Consider the following 16,406-nt stretch of genomic DNA (forward strand, 5'->3'; position numbering starts at 1 on the left):
TACACATCCAAAAGCAGAGGTTTCAACATCCAACACACTTTTCTATCCGTTCTTACCGCTGCCTTTGTGCACCAGCGCCTCCGCCTGCTCCCACATGTCATGAGCGCCCAAGAACAACATGGTGATGTTGACATAGGAGAATGCCACTTGTTCAATGGCCTGTGGAACGACCACTGTGCTGCTGACAGGACCGACAACCAGCCCACTACCACTGTGGTTGGAGCCTGGACCTGAGCTGCTGCTCATGTTGGCTGGAGACGGTGAGTCAGGCATCGGGGACGGCGTTACTGCGGCTCTATGATGGCGGTGCAGAGGGGTGGATTAGAGAGAGAGGCGGCTATAAGATGTCTTTGTGCAGTGAATGCAACAGAAACAGAAAAACGACACGACTTACTTCGCTGTGCTAACGGGAGCGTCGTGTGGTGCTTGAGATGAATTCTGAAAGACAAGTGACCTCAGTACAACTACAATTACGTGTATAACGACATAACTGTCACACTGGCATCAGAAAGCATGTGTTAATACTTACAGAGAAATGATCAGTGAGAGTCTTTGAATACTTTAAAGCAGTTTTGTGTTTGTGGCGAAACATGGCCATCTGCAGGAGAGACTGGCACTTCAAACTACGAGAGACAAAAGTAGAGTATGTCATTAAATGATGTACAAATCAAAACATAAACATACTGATGAACAAGTCTATCAGCCACATGTTCAATTTAACTATCCCAAACGCGTTTGTTGTGCATACAACTTTTCCATGTCCATGTTCAGTTTCCAGTACCTCAAAGCTGTGGTTCCTTTTTTTTTTTTTAAATCACAAAAGAGGTGAGGTCCAGGCAGTCTCAATCAGTTTGCTATATTGTTGTGAAATAAATGTACTCAGTATTCCAAGCATTTTCAAGGACTATCAAACATTCAAGCCCTTCCAAACCTAAAATTCAAGGATTTTCAAGGATTTCAAACCCCAAACTATGATTTTGTTAATGAGACGTTACTTTTCTGTATTTGCGACACATTCATACACGAGCCGCGTGAGCAGTGTCCAAACATAAAATGTTTTCAAATTTGGTGGAAAAAAACCAACAAACCCTAAATCCACTCGGTCAACAACTGAAGTAATTAATGTATGTTTGAGAAAACACACTTTATTTAACTCTATATCCTGACCATGCTACTCTGATACTTTCATACACTAACAAGCATATTTAACCTGTCGTATAGAACATACGACAGCTTTCATGATGACCTCCTGATAACCTCTACTTCAATCTCTCTGTAACATTAAGGACATTCAATGTGCACGGCCCAATTACTATTTTACACAAGAGCTAAAAACAGATGGTTGATAATAGGGTGAAACGCTAATGGCACCTCAATGGACATTCTGGTCTGTGGAGAAACCAGCATCATCTGCATCTTACCATAAAGCTATAAAGTCCTTTTCTGAGGGTGTAGTCGATGGATCCACTGAGTTTCTAAGTTTCAGCACGAACCTGTGAGAGTAAAAAAAAAAAAAAATGTTGCAGTAAAAAACCCATGAAAATCTACGTTATAGTTCATTAAGGAACTCCTGTGTGTTTGCACATTCATTAGACAACGTAAATAATGACAAAAGTGTGGATTCTTACTTGAGGAGATCGACTGTCTCGGCAAACATGGTGTACGAGGACATTGATATCTGTGGATCCTTTTCCATGGCGATGCCACTCTCGACAAAGAACATGGCTGCATCCAGATAGTTGAAGGCTTTGCTGAGCTTATCAGACTGCGGAGCGGGAGCGTCAAACAAAACACACGGGATGCTATTTACTTGAAGGCCTGTTTAGATTGCGTGATACTTTGGATAATACATTCATAACTGACAATTATACAATTATAACGAGAAATGTACCTCTGCATCTGCTCTGTGCTTCAGTCTTTTGGCCTCCTTTATGTAATGCTTCACTGGATAGTGCCTACAAGTGAAAACAGCAGAACGCAAACTGTAAATGCACGTACACGGTTCTAAATAAAAATCAGTTCTTCAAGTCAGTTCTTGAAAAAGCACATGACTTTTGTGGCTGAGAGCTGCATAGACTGAATCATCGCTGAGAACAAGAGCTTACACAGAAATATGTAATATATATATATATACACACACACACACACACACACATATATATATACACATATATACTTATATATACACATATATATATACACACACATATATACATAAATATATACATATATACACATATATGTATATATATACACATATATACATATATGTATACATATATACATATATGTATATATATATCAATATATAAACACATATATATATACATATATACAAATATATAGTATATACATACATATATACAAATATATATAAATATATATATATTACATATATATTTCTGTGTAAGCAGAAATATATATACATTTATGTATATATATGTATGTACATATATATACATAACTGTCCTTTCAATAGCCCAGCTCCTGTTACCTGTCCTCAAACCTGAGCATGGGCCTGTTGATCAATACGTCCTTGTTGCATTGTGAAGATGATGACGGAATGTCGAGGCAGCTCTTTGGAGGCTTCTGAAAGAAGTGCATAAACAGAAATTTGTTCATGAATGAAGGTTTTTTTCACAAGTAATGGTCCCTAAAAATGCACTACAAGTTCTTTGGTTCACCAAATACATTTGCAGAATTTCTTTCCAGCCTTTTATTAAAAGATGTAGTTACAGATATATAAAATGAGGTTGTGATTCATTTATCAATCAGGTACCAGCAGTGACATGATGTTCATGTCTTGACCTTTTACCTTTTCAGAGTGCGGCTGCTCTGTCTGTTTTACACTTTTCTGCTTGTGCTTGCAGGAGTCCTTGCTCTTCACTTTCTTCTTACAGGAGTCCTGTGTCTCGGAAGAGCAGCGTTTGTTTAACTTTGATTCTTTCGCCGTTTCTTTGACTGGCAGAGACGCGGGGTTCTTTTTTGCCTTCTTTTTCTCCTGCTCCTTTTCTGGATTGCTGGAACTTCTGCAGACAAGATCAGAGAACGCCTTGTATGCCCGGAATACACTGGTTTGTAAATACAGTACATAGTATTGGTCGTCTCTGGTTACAGGGACTTACTCCAGTTTGATTAAAACATGAGCCGATGAGGTATTGTTGTTTTCCAGTCGCCGTTTCTTCCTGGGAGTTTTTTTGTCCACCTCAACCTAGAAGATAAACACACGTAACAATAATAACAAAGGACTTTGATAATGTAAACAAATGCTGCCCTGGACTGTCAGATTTCTTACATTTGAAGCTTTGCTTTTTTTGCAAGGTTTATGTGTCATAGAAGCACCACTGCCGGCTCTTTCATCTGGCTCTATAACCAGTGCTGATCTCTTTGCATTGCTGGACGTCTCCCGACGGGTGCCCGATGTCTGAGGGACTATTGAGAGCAGACTTAAATCAATCTTCACCAGCAAAGATTGAGGAGCCTTGAGGAGAACCTGAGGACCTTTGACCTTTTTGATCTCTGAGCGCTTGTGGGTTGTTTTGTGAGGTTTCTTGGAGGCCCCCTGACAGGTGGTCTCTGCTTTGGGTTTGCTACTACTGATTTTCACTGGCTGGTCAGAAGACAAGTGGACAGGCTGGACAGGCTGAGTAGGACTCTTGGTGGGGCAGGAGCAGGGGTTAGGATATTGCACACCACAAGACGGACAGTGACCGATGAGGCTGAGTTTGTCATCAGGCTCTAGTTTAACCTTCCGCTTGTCGAGAACTGTGTGTTTGGAAGCTCTTTTACTTTCTTTTTTAGTGTCACTGTCCTTGCTTTTCTTGCAGTGCTTTGTTTTCGTCTTGACTTTGGGCCTATGAGTGAAACACAGGTCTTTGTTTCTTGGGACGACAGTTTCCTCACATTTAACACTGAAGTCTGCTTCACTGGGATCTGTGTAGCCTTCCTTTGCTGGTTTTGACGCCTGTGTCTTGCGTGACACTTTCCTGATGTTAGGAGAAGGTAGTTTTTGGCTACTCTGCTGGTAACAGTTGTCCTGGTGGCTTTCTCTGCACTGCTGCAGTTTGTCTGTGTTGTCACTGGGCTCTTTTTGGCGAGTAGGAAGCTGAAGCTTGGACTCCCTGCAGGAGTCCACACTGGAGTGCTTGGGGTTGGGCACAAGCCGTTTGTTCTCAGAGACCTGGGTGTTGCCTTGAGTTTCAGTGCTCGAGTTCGGCTGGTTGGACCTGATCCAGTTCCCCAACTGCCAGTCACCATGGCTTACTGCTGGAGCATCAGGCTATGAAAAAAAACAAACATTGCAATTAAAGACCTAAAGGACCTCATGACCTTTGATGATTATGAAAAAAAATATACAAATGGATAAACAGCAAATTACCTCAGTTTTTACTGAGCTGCTGTCTGGAGGTCCATGTGGCTCCCCTGTGGTGCCTTCACTGTCCGACTCTGATCTTGAGCTACTCTCGGAGTCGCTGGAGCTGGCGGATTCTACCCCACTGGAATGTGCCGCTTCAAATGAGCTACAATACACAAAACCACAAGACCACTCATTATAGATAACTTAACATTTCTGCCTGCATGCTGCATGCCCAGGATTTGCTGGAAAACCATATTTGCCAAGTGCTATATACAAAAGAATAAGTGAGAGTAATGTTGGGTGTTTTTTTTTTTTTTTTTTATATGACCATTAAAAAAATATCTTAATATTTGATATTTTCCATTTTCCAATTGTGTTAGTAAAACACGGGTTATTATAAATACTTGGTTGAGATATGCACAATATCAGCAGTGTCTGCAACTCAAAGTTCAGTTGCTTATCTAGTGTCCTGTTGTGAATTTACAGCAAACAAAATGGCTTTCCGAAGAGCCGAGTCACTTACAACGTTGAGCTCTTCTGGTTGAGCTGGGATGGATCTGTAGGAAGAGGAGACACAGAGGTAAATACAGACAACAAGCAAACAGAGAACTGAAACCACCAAAGTGCATGTCACTCAAATCTCACGTGGATCAGGCACAGATACAGAAGCAAATGCTCACTGTATCACTGTAGTAGAAGACAATGAAAACAACGTACAAGAGCATCACAAGCAAATATTATGCTACTGTTGCTGCACTTTTTTCTAGTCTTTCTTGTCTTGAATCAATATGGGAACACGTGTACAGTTCAGTGAATTTACAGTCTTTGATCTGTAAAGACATAAACACATATTTGTTCAGACTGTCCTAAACTCTATCCCTGCTGTGTGCTTTACATTGAGCTACAAAAGGATGATTTTGTCCAACATGTTCACACACCATTTTTTAGTGTTATGTTTTATTTAGCCGATGCAACAACAGAAACAAAAACACCTGGTTGAGAAGACAGTCTCATTTGATACGAACTAAATTTAGTCACTGGAAGGTAAAGGACTGAGTATAGAATTGACTGACTTTTAAACTGGACTTCCTGTGACCTCTGAATAAACAAAACACAAGATTTAAAGAGCACCATTTTTTTCTGGCCAACAAGTATTGTTATATATACACTGTATACACTATATTATACACTGTTTATACTGGTAAAAAAGTACTTAAAGTCAGTGAATAATTAAGATAACATCAGAACAAAAGAATGAGTTCTATCAGACAGTGGTGGATTGAAAGAAGTGACCAAAGTCAGACGCAATAAAAGTCAAACAGAAAAGAGCAGTGAGGGTTCAGTCTTCCTCTCTGCTGAATGCTGTCTCTTTCTCTTAGCTGAGGTTAATTTGAGATAAATTGCAGGGTTATTTATTCTCCTCTGGCATTTTGTGGTCAGTTCATAGAATAGGGCACACTGGTTGAGCAAGTTTCCATGGAAACATCTATTTGAGGAAGAGCGATGCACAGGACAGAGAAGATCATAAAAAAATATCTCTAATACCATGAATATTAACAGATGATATTTAGGTCACACCAACTTTCAAAAATCAGTCAAACCTATCATTTTTTTGAATCTCCAGATTATGGAAGTTTCATGATGACAGATTAATCTGCCCAAAAACATCTACATCTATGTACATATCCAGTGTACAGTTTTTTGTTTCTATTCATCATGTTTGTCCTTGTTTTCCCACTGCATTGTACTTATCTTCCCTCATTACTCACTTTGTGATGGACATGATGAGACATGCTCTGCTTCCTGTGAGGAGAGAAAAAAAAACAAAAAACAAGCTTTAATCTGAGTCACACGTTTGCCGATTTGGATTTGCAACTACATTACTCATTAAACCAGTGTGCTGTTCACGGTTGGTATTGCAAGAACATTAATCTAAAACTGATAAAACTTTCTAATTACTGCCTGTTAATGATGTATTGATATGTGCATTGGATCATTTCTGTGATTTTGCTTTAACCAGGATTTCTCCACCATGAAGTTAAGATTTTTAACTTTGACATTAGAAAGTAGATGCCAGTATGTAAAACATCATCGGATTACAAAGACAATTCAAATTCATGCAGAACACTTCCTGAGCAGATGACCTGTTGATGCGATGTTGACACTAGAGTAAGGTTCACTGAGGGACCACCATGGAAAAGGTCACTGAGAACCATGTGCAGGCTCAGTATATCATCTAATGAGGGAGGAGACCACTGTAATGCTTCAAACATCAGTAAGTAATTACTTTGACATTATTTCATTAGTGTTAGGATTTTTTTCTTTGACCTTCAACTGAACCCAATCACGTAGTCGAGGAGGATTAGTGCAACAAAGAACCCTCCTCCAATGTACATGTGGGTAATAAGCACAAAAGTGATTTAGATTTCAGTCATTCTTAATACTTCTGCTCTTACCTTGGCTGAAAACAGGGACTTGGATGGTTCTTCTATGCTTGGTGTGTGTATAGCCGTCAGGAGAGGAGGCCATGCATGAGTCATTTCCTGTGGAAGGTAATAAAGAGAGTGTGACACATGTTTAAGAGTCTACAAGCATTGGCCAACTACAGACATGGACAAATGTGTAGTGTACGAAAACAATGTTCGATTCTTCCTTTAAATGTTAAAGTAGGACTTCACTTTGCTTAAAAAATTATGTTGAAAAGCTGCAGAGAACATTCTTCCGCATCGTCACATCAGCTCACACACATTGTGAAACAAGGAGGGTGCTTGCTTATGTTTCAAGGCTGCTTTGCTGCATTTGGCATGGAGTGCTTTGAATCTGTGCAGGGCACAATAAAAATCTCAAGACTATCGAGGTATCCGGGAGGAAAAATACTGCCCAGTGTAAGAAAGCGCAATCTCAGTGACAGCTCAAGGTTCCTCAAATAGTATAATGACCCAAAACACATGCAAAAGGCACCCAGCAAGCCCTCATTAACACTGGATGATTTTGGAAGGATCCACCCATCAGTCCTGATGTTAATCCTGTTGAACATCTATAGAAAGATCTGAAGGAGAAGGAGAAGGCACCCTCCAAACCTGAGGCAGCAAGAGCGGTTTGCTCAGGAAGAGCGGACCAAACTACTTCTTGCCAGACGCAAATGTCTCAATGGGAGTTACAGAGGTCGCTTTTATAACTGTTGGCAGAAATCACTGCCAACAGTTATAAAATAAACTAGGAAGTCCACGCCATTTACATTTGTTTTATTATTTAAAATATTTACTTGGAAAAATTAAAAGCAAAGCCAAATTTGTGATTTAAAAATAGGACTTGTAATTGACAATTACTTTTGTAATTCCTTCATTATAGGTTCATAGACTGCATGTGTTCATGGTGCACATAGTGTACATAAATGTACCCAGAAGCAGCCATATGAGAACCTCATATTTAGCATTTAAATTAACACTTTTAATCTTTTGTATACGCATTTATTTCCCCTTCAGATGTTTTTGTATGATTCATTATCCGTTGCACTAGTAATATTTGGCCAGCAAAATACGAGGAAATACACCATAACGTAGGATACAGATAATAGGGCAAACAAATAAAAGTCACCTATGCATTTAAATCTAACTTGGGTGGGCTACGTATACAGTAAGTAATTATACAGTTGTGTCAAAAAATTGTTTAAACTACTGGACCTACCCGCAAGATGTCCTCAACACACAAGGTTTCATTTGCCCTCGCCTGTAAAAAGCAAAGGAATTATTAAGTTTTTGAAATCACTAAGAAAACCCATATGCACCTTTAAAACATACATGAAAATGACTTGCATCCCAAAAGCTGTCATTTAGCTTAGTGCCTGCCATATAGCTAATCATCTCTGGGTAAAATTTGCAGGGAACTTACAAAACATATAACAGTAAAACCAGATTAGCATCATCTGTTCAGCTGACTTGTGTTTTTCTGGCAAATTAAAATGATTGCATTTCACTTTGATGTTAAAGGCTTGAAAGCAGTGGAAAAAAAGCCCAAAGACGTGGATTAACAATTGACAACAACCTTAATAAAATGCAAAAGACAAAACATTAGAAACATCTGTGGCTATAACACAGTCATACACACTACATGTCTAACTGCAGTGGACATGGAGTGCAATACTATATATCAGGCAGCAACTAAGGACAATCCCCAACATCAGATAAACAGTGTGTGAGTGAAAGAGTCAACAGTGATTTCAGCATTTCAGTTTGTTTTCAGACCTTTCTTTCAGTGTTTCCTTCAGAATCAACAATGTTTGAGATAAGTTCAGAGTGAATGGGCCCCCAGAGTAGTTATGTAAGTTGGTGACAAAGCTCGTTTATTGTTCTGCTGAGGCCAGAGGTGAAAGAATTGGAAGCAGCTGAGGTCACATACACTCACACACAAACGTAAATGGCGAACGCCTCGCGTCTCACACAATGCAATGAGCACCTGAGTAAATCATAAGACTGCATGTTTAAAAATGCACAAAGGAAATGTCACACTTACAGGAAACAATGCACTGATATCAGAGCACAGAACACATTTTCCCTAATCACTATAGCCCAACTTTGAGCTAAATGTCTGAATTGATATTGTCTCTACTGTGTTTGCACAAGAAAGTCTGCTCTCTGACCCATGACACCTTTACATTGACCAGTAACAACACAATACTTCTCCCTGTTATGCACGGTCTCCCCCAAAATAAGTGTCTCCCCCCCCCCAAACACACTGTATGACCTGGTGCAGATGTGGAATTGAACTCAGCGAGTGTAGAGTTGGTGAGCAATAGAAGAGTGACTCACTGCTTAGCTATCCTGCACTGGATTAGTCCCAGCAGTGAAAACAACAGCACATTCAACCCTGCCGTCCTGCTGCAGGAGGGTTAGGGGGAGGTGCAGAGAGCTGCAGGTGCAAGGGTTGCATGTGTGCGCATGTGAGTGTGTGTTTACATTTGACCAGACGAACAAAGCTGAATTGGAGTTTAGCCAAATTCTCTGAACTCTGAAATTTTTTTTTTTTTTTTTTAAATGCTTGAATGCTCAAGCAGAAACATCAAAACGTTGAGATTTCTGAGAACATTCTGAGCTCAGCAAAAACACAAGGACATCATCTTCAAATCCTAGACAAGAGTGCTGAGAAATAAACACAAGGACTTCCCTTGTCTTATCACCTCCTCCACAGTCCCTGAAAGCACCACACAAGACGTTCACTAGTACATTATGCATCGCCACCAAGTGCAGTACACCACAATACGCATTTTACTGAAGAGCTAAGTTTACTCCCACAACAGTGAAATCATATTATTCAAAAAGAAAAAAAAGTTCACATATAACGTGCAGAAAATGATACATATGACAATTCAAATGTACACTTACATTTGAAATCTTATGCATGACTTTAAAGAGCTTCCGTTCAACATATAGGGTTGAAGTGACTTTCCTTGATTTGAGATCAATAAAATCAAATCTAAGGTAGATAAATTAGTTTTTCAAGACGAAACATAGGAACCACCATCAAAGCTTGCAGAATATGCCTAGGTGTTCGAAATACAACCCACTTTAAAAACAAATGTATTCTCAAATCATCTGTGGCTATCGTTGTTTAATTTTATACTCATTTTTATAGTTTTAAAGCACATGATATACTGCTACTGGTATGAGGATTAAGATGATACACTCACCTCCAGTAATTGTGGCAATATCTTCTTTTTTCCCAGGTTAGATTTGGAGATTGACTCTGGTAGTGGTACATATGGCTCTGGTGAAGGCTTCAGTTCAGGTGAATCACTGACCACCTGATCTTGCCCATCCATTGGCCGCACATAGGCTGTTGGCTTCTGGGTCATGACTACGCTGGGCTGTTTAGACGGCAGGAGTGGAGGAAAGGTCTGGGAGGGCAAAGCCTTGGTGGTTAGAGTCACAGGCACATCTTTAGGAGACAGCTTAATGTTCACTGTGGAAACATCCATGGTGCTGGTAGACTCCAAGAAGTGATCCGTGGACTCCTGATGCCTATCAAAGGTGTCCTTAGTGTCCAAGTTATTGTCATTATGGTAACTGGAATGTAGGAACGGCTGGAGCTTATCATCAGGAGACTGAGCAGATGACTCCTGAGTAAGGCTGACACGCTCACTGACATCTGAGAGGGCTTCATTCTTCTTTTGTTGATGCGCTGGGTTTCCAGACTGCCTGCCCTCACTCTGATTCAAGGAAATATTGGATAGAGTGGATGAATGTCCATGTTGGTTCGGAGAAGAGGCAGCAGACATCATTGTGGGCTGAGAGGAGAAACTGCTCCTTGAGGGTTTTTTCTGATCGATGTAATGGATGTGGTTGTGGAATGGAGCATCTGCTGATTTATCTATACTTGGCTGACCCTGATCGGACTGTGAGACGGTTACAAAACTAGGAATGGGTAAAGGCTCGATGGTGAGGGGACATGAATAGTTCACATCTTCATAACTGCCAAGCATCCTCTGGATTCGATTGGAAAGTTCATCTCCTTTGTTTGTCTACAAAAAAACATGGTAAACATTAAGATAAAATAATGTCTGACAACAATTTGTCTGACTGCACATTGTTATATTCATAATAGATCAAATATTTTAAGCACAGATGTGGGTGTTTTTATACAATCTAACTTATGAGCACCAAAACTTTCTTCCCCCTTCATGTTTACAGTTCCATTGACATTTTCTGAATTGGAACTCTGTAAATGTACAATCACAAAACAAAAAAAAAAACCATTAAATTGTTCCTTACATATTGTACTAAAATGCAGAAATGTATAACCTTTCAGGTCCAAAACAAACTTGATTTACCTTGTATGGTTGCCCAAACAGTGGCACGTTCTCAGGGTTGAGTTCTTTGGCTTGGTTGGAGTCTTGGTTCCTCTGTTCCCATGCTCGGAGGCGAAGAAGGTTTCTTTCTTCATTGTATACACTGTACAACATTACAAAGAAAAAAAACTCCTTTAATTAAACCTGCATTTGCAATTTATCATTTCAATTTAATCCCTAAATACAACCTCGGGTTATATCCTGGAGGTGATGATTCAGTAGGTGCCTAAAATATTAAAACAGAAACCTGATCATCTTTTTAAGATAAAAAAAAAAAACAACCACAAAACACAGCAGTGCTCTGTGGCTAAGATCACAGTGCAGCCTGAATATTTTTTAGATTTTTACACACCTATAACCCTAACCCAGAATGATGAAAGTGAATGATCCTCCCAATAAAATCAGTCTCCACTGAAGACTGCCAAAACTTTAAAGAGAGCAAATAAGAAGACACACCTTTTGACCCGAGGGGCAGACCAGCAGAGTCTAATGGGAAAAGGTGTCCATCATATCTACAGTCAAGTGCAATTACACTCACAGATGCCATGAGGATTGACTGCAACATCTGTTCTCTCTACTCCCTAAAGATGCCAAGCACCCAAACATGCATCAAATGGATAATTATGATCACTCGTGCTGATATGATGCCAAAAAGGTAAAAAATATATATATATATATATATATATATATATATATATATATATATATATATATATATATTTTACTCTAGTAAATTATATTGTGGAACATCAGGGCTGGGTTTCATACTTTAAATATACTAAACTGAACTCAACACTTCATTTTGGCAGAAAAATAGAAAAAAAAATTCTATGAAGTGTTGATCATGTTCACCGGCTGCAACCCCAATGGGATGCTTCCATGGCAACAAGTCTAGCAAATGCAGATTTGGGACCAAGCCAAACAGATGGGTACTCACTCATTATAGTAGCAGAGAGACTGGACAAACTACTAGGATATCATAAGGTCACAGATCCTTGATAATACCATCGAGTTAAGTAGCTTACTGCATCAGCATTAACCTCACAGACAAGTCCTCCAAAACAAACACAAAAAGGTTGGGTTGATGACGATAAGATGCAAAAGAACACAGAAAAATCAGAATTTAGAAATTGGGAGAAACAACACCCGAGATCAACAGTGGTTCAGGATTTCGGCTATTATTTAACGGCCCCCAATCAGGACTTCAATTTAATAATTAACAACATATGTATAACCTATAATTGTTGTACAATAAGTTAGATCTACAGAACAATTAGTTAGATCACGACACGTTAACTGTTGGGAGCTGTTGTTTTTATATCTGCACAACAAATTATTACTGTATTTGCTGCATTAGGCCATCATAACATTTTCATACCACAAAATGTAATTTAATACATTTTTAATGCTCAAAACAAAAACGAGGTCAATGACTTCATTGACCATCTCAGTTACTGTGGCTATTAAGAGCAACACAGTTTGCCATGTCACTGACTGAAACTCCACAATAACGTATTAACGTATTAACCTGCCTCCTGCAAAATTCACTGTAGAAACATTAGTGAATGAACCAAACAAAATCGAGCAGAGGGGAAATAGAAAAAGTAGAAAAAAAAGTATTCCTGCATGTTTGCCAGGTGTTTAATGTCCAGAAAAGTATTTTCAAGAAACAAAAACAACACTTGTTACACAGTGAAATTCGAAGCTGCAAGAGGAACTGCAGAATCTGAGGATGCAGAGCAGAGCATTGACCCAATCAGGATCACATCCATCCATAACATGCTTTACAAATTTGGCAGAATTTCAAATTTAAAGACGCCTCAACAGATGAAAAGAAGCCACAGGAAACTCAAGTTCAAGAATCTGCTGTTAGCAAAATACATTTTGTGTCAAATTCACTAATTCAATAACAAGAAACTGAGATCTTTAAAGGATATTGTTCTTCAAGGCAATCCAACAAACAAAAGCCACACAGTGTAGAAAATGCAAAGAAAGAGGAGAGCAGCAGAAAGGAGGTGAGGTAATGATTATCTAGACAATGATAGGAGTTTTGAGGCCCACGGCAGACAGAGAAATAAACTGTGACAGATTGTGCCTTCATTTGGTGCCAACTATTTTCTATTCAACCTGCTGTAACAGTGATTTTAGTGTTTTTCATTAAAAGGCAGCGATAACTCTCCTTTTTTATGAGTAGAAATAGCACACAATGGTCACATTTATGGACAGGTTACCACATGGTGTTCCAACAGGTCACCAGGTCACAAGCAACTAATAGTTTGCACACAGTGCACGTATTTAGTTAGCTTGTAAGTCCTCTGTCTCCAAGATCTGCACTTGCTCACATCATGAGCAGATGGGAAATTAATATTATTAATTATTGCATTCTGAAAACAGTCATTGGCTACAACTACAGATACATTTGTAAATCATAATATATATTTGGGCTGAGACCATATGGTTTGTATTACAATTTTGGGGTGCCAACTTGATTTGCAATTCTGATTTATTGTGATTGAATAGAGTTGATAATTGTGATACTCTTTCCTCTTCAAACGAAAACTGAATGATGGTCAATTTACTAGAGACAATAACCCATAAATCGCATTTCCAAAATCAATGCACATGGCATCAATCAGTCAGCCCGACATTGATCTAAACTGAATGGAATAGTGGTACATAACTTATACAACAGAATATTTTATATGTCTAACTGCCACATTCAGCTGCCCCTGATAACAATAAAATAAATACAATTAGATCAGTAGAAAATAAAGTGGGGGTTTTTGAGGACACAGCACAGCTGGTAGAAATATCTCAAGTCAAAAAAAAATAAAGAAAAAAAATTATTTATTGCAATAAATTATTTTCCCTCTGCGCCTGCTATTATATAAATAAATAATTACAGACTAACAATGAAAGATAGAGAGAAATGTGTCCTGCATTTTATGGGTAATTTGTAGGGCTGCACAAAATATAAAAAATTTACCATTATTTCAGTATCGATAAGCGCAATTTACATGTCGTTATATAAACAAAGACTATTTGAACTGCAATGATTGTGGTTGATTGTTCCTTGGGCTTGTGTTTTGCTTGGCCAATAACTTACCATAGAGGTGGTTAACTGTTTCTGTTTGTTTTTGTTTATTTGACCATTTTCTCACCCAAACCCTTCATACTGTACACTCATACAACAACTGGGTGTGCAGAGATCATAAAAAGATTAGTTTCACAACTGCAAGGAGAAACAGTGCTGTTGGATTTAAATGATCATGCATGCATTTATCTAGAATTTACTTTGTTCTCAGTTATATATTTGGTTTTTTTTCTTTAAAGTTGCAGACAATGTTTTAAGGGAGCATTTAAATTTCCCCCAGTGTCTGCATAGCCTAGTCACTGTATGGTTCAATGTTATTTTATTTATTTCGACAACAACACCACAGCATGTTTACATAATACGTTTCACACTGTTCATATTGTACATCATGTCCTATTTTGTCCATATTTATATATATTTCCAGGTGTTTATAACACATACTGTATCTTTGCGAATTTCCCCATCGTGGGATAAAAATAATCTGATTTTTATTTTATCTTACCTTTATAACATGCAAGCAGCCCTAGTCATTTGTCATACATATGGAGTTAAATGTAAGAAATGTCCCGAGTCCCTCTGTAGTCCAACTAAATCAAAGAAACACTGCTTCACAAAAACCAGCGTGGTTTGAAATTGACTGTGTAAAAATGTATTTACTCAGAATAGCTGATTGATTTGCTCAGAGTTGCTGGTGTAAACAGATCAGCTCAGACTAAGCGCTGGTTAAAAGAGAGAGAGAGAGAGAAAAAAACAAAAAACACACCAGCCTGCTCTTTCCAGCTGATTCCACCTCTTCCTCGCACTGCTTATCAAACCACACCACTAAAACTCACCACACCCAGACTTCCCTTTTACTTCTCTTACTTTCACAGAGTTTCAAACTATAAAATTCACTCCGAGTCGCTGTCACGCTCGTGTGCAGGCTCACCATACCTGGATAATTAATGCTAGCCACGGACTGGAAAGCAGCTAGCGTCCCGCTGCTAGCAGCTAGCTGCGGCTGAGTCTGCTGCCTACCTTGGCTGAGATGCCATAGTGCGCCTGTCGCGGCAGCCAAAGTTGGCTGTCATGTGTTTCTGACAGTCCTCACGGAGCAGCTCCCCTCGCTCGGTCACATTGTTGAAGCGCTGAAGATAATTACTTCATTCGAACCACTGTCAGGCCGTGGTTGTTTGATATTTGTCTGCTAACCGTGCGTGTTTGGGTCGCCTCGTCCACTCGCTGCCTACTGCTGGATTGTTCTACTCATTTCAGCCACTCGGGGACCAAGCGCAGATTTATACGCTCAATGCAGCACAAACTTGTCAGAAAAACCTTCCAAGTCACTTCTGTCACCAGTGACAGCACGAATGTGACAAACGACTCAACCAAAAGCTGTCACAATCGCCGTTATTTCTCCCTCGCAATAGTTCGGCCAAACTTTACAGCACTACCCCTGCGTGACAGACATGGTACAGTCATCTGTGTTTACATACTGCATGTTTCTACTGTTAGGAGTGACACCTCCTCATTAAAAGCTTTGGCTGTGTCATGCTAAAAATGTTCATGCTGAGGAAAAACATCATCACGTTGAAGGGGCATGAACAATCGAAAGATACAGTTTAAAACAACTCAAATAACAAAGAAAAACTATTAATGACATTTAAAAAAAACTAAATCCTTCCCTCTTTTACTCCCCTGTGGTCAGTTCAGTTTCTTACAGCCTGCTAATAGATTACATTTATAATAAAAAAAACTTAACAAATAGAGACAATTTTGAAAGCATGTGAAATCAGATGAGAACAGCAATAAATGAAGGTGTCATCAGCATAAAATGATAGAAGGCATTTGACAAACTAAAAACCAAATAAAATGGGTCCTAATGTGGCACACCTTTAGTGAAGAAAAGGGGAAGAGGAACCAGCGTATAATCTATTTTAAACCAAATAATCTGACATTTCATGTGTACTTTATTCCATAACCTTTCTTTGCAAAGATTGCCAGTTGAAAATCCCAATTTGAATGAAAATGTCCGTTTTGGTATGTGAAGAACCATTTCATTTAAAAGCAATAGGCTACACTTTTGTTATTGATTTTCACCAACAAAATTACACTTTTCTCTTTTAACTTAA

The 16,406-nt window shown here is 38.9% G+C and overlaps 1 protein-coding gene across 3 annotated transcripts in view; it reads right to left on the reverse strand.

The window, feature by feature from the left end:
* aff1 (AF4/FMR2 family, member 1) overlaps nucleotides 1–15,731 on the reverse strand; it is an 18,683-nt gene extending 2,952 nt beyond the window's left edge. The window contains exons 1-18 of one of the 3 annotated variants that reach the window (XM_058617269.1): nucleotides 15,313–15,731; nucleotides 11,184–11,304; nucleotides 10,044–10,874; nucleotides 8,045–8,086; nucleotides 6,814–6,900; nucleotides 6,127–6,160; nucleotides 4,881–4,914; nucleotides 4,379–4,520; nucleotides 3,296–4,279; nucleotides 3,126–3,211; nucleotides 2,816–3,029; nucleotides 2,507–2,589; nucleotides 1,892–1,955; nucleotides 1,629–1,765; nucleotides 1,422–1,493; nucleotides 530–623; nucleotides 395–438; nucleotides 57–295 (exon numbers count right to left, since the gene is read on the reverse strand). In XM_058617269.1, the coding sequence (XP_058473252.1) occupies nucleotides 57–295; nucleotides 395–438; nucleotides 530–623; nucleotides 1,422–1,493; nucleotides 1,629–1,765; nucleotides 1,892–1,955; nucleotides 2,507–2,589; nucleotides 2,816–3,029; nucleotides 3,126–3,211; nucleotides 3,296–4,279; nucleotides 4,379–4,520; nucleotides 4,881–4,914; nucleotides 6,127–6,160; nucleotides 6,814–6,900; nucleotides 8,045–8,086; nucleotides 10,044–10,874; nucleotides 11,184–11,304; nucleotides 15,313–15,365 (3,361 nt within the window). In that variant the 5' untranslated portion in view covers nucleotides 15,366–15,731. Of the gene's footprint in view, nucleotides 1–56; nucleotides 296–394; nucleotides 439–529; nucleotides 624–1,421; nucleotides 1,494–1,628; nucleotides 1,766–1,891; nucleotides 1,956–2,494; nucleotides 2,590–2,815; nucleotides 3,030–3,125; nucleotides 3,212–3,295; nucleotides 4,280–4,378; nucleotides 4,521–4,880; nucleotides 4,915–6,126; nucleotides 6,161–6,813; nucleotides 6,901–8,044; nucleotides 8,087–10,043; nucleotides 10,875–11,183; nucleotides 11,305–15,228 lie in introns of all 3 variants that reach the window. The other 2 variants (XM_058617268.1, XM_058617270.1) reach the window with 2 other exon arrangements.
* Between the last annotated feature and the right edge of the window lie 675 nt (nucleotides 15,732–16,406).

The sequence above is a fragment of the Solea solea genome, chromosome 19 (genome assembly GCF_958295425.1).
Source record: "Solea solea chromosome 19, fSolSol10.1, whole genome shotgun sequence".
In the NCBI taxonomy this organism is placed as follows: domain Eukaryota; kingdom Metazoa; phylum Chordata; class Actinopteri; order Pleuronectiformes; family Soleidae; genus Solea; species Solea solea.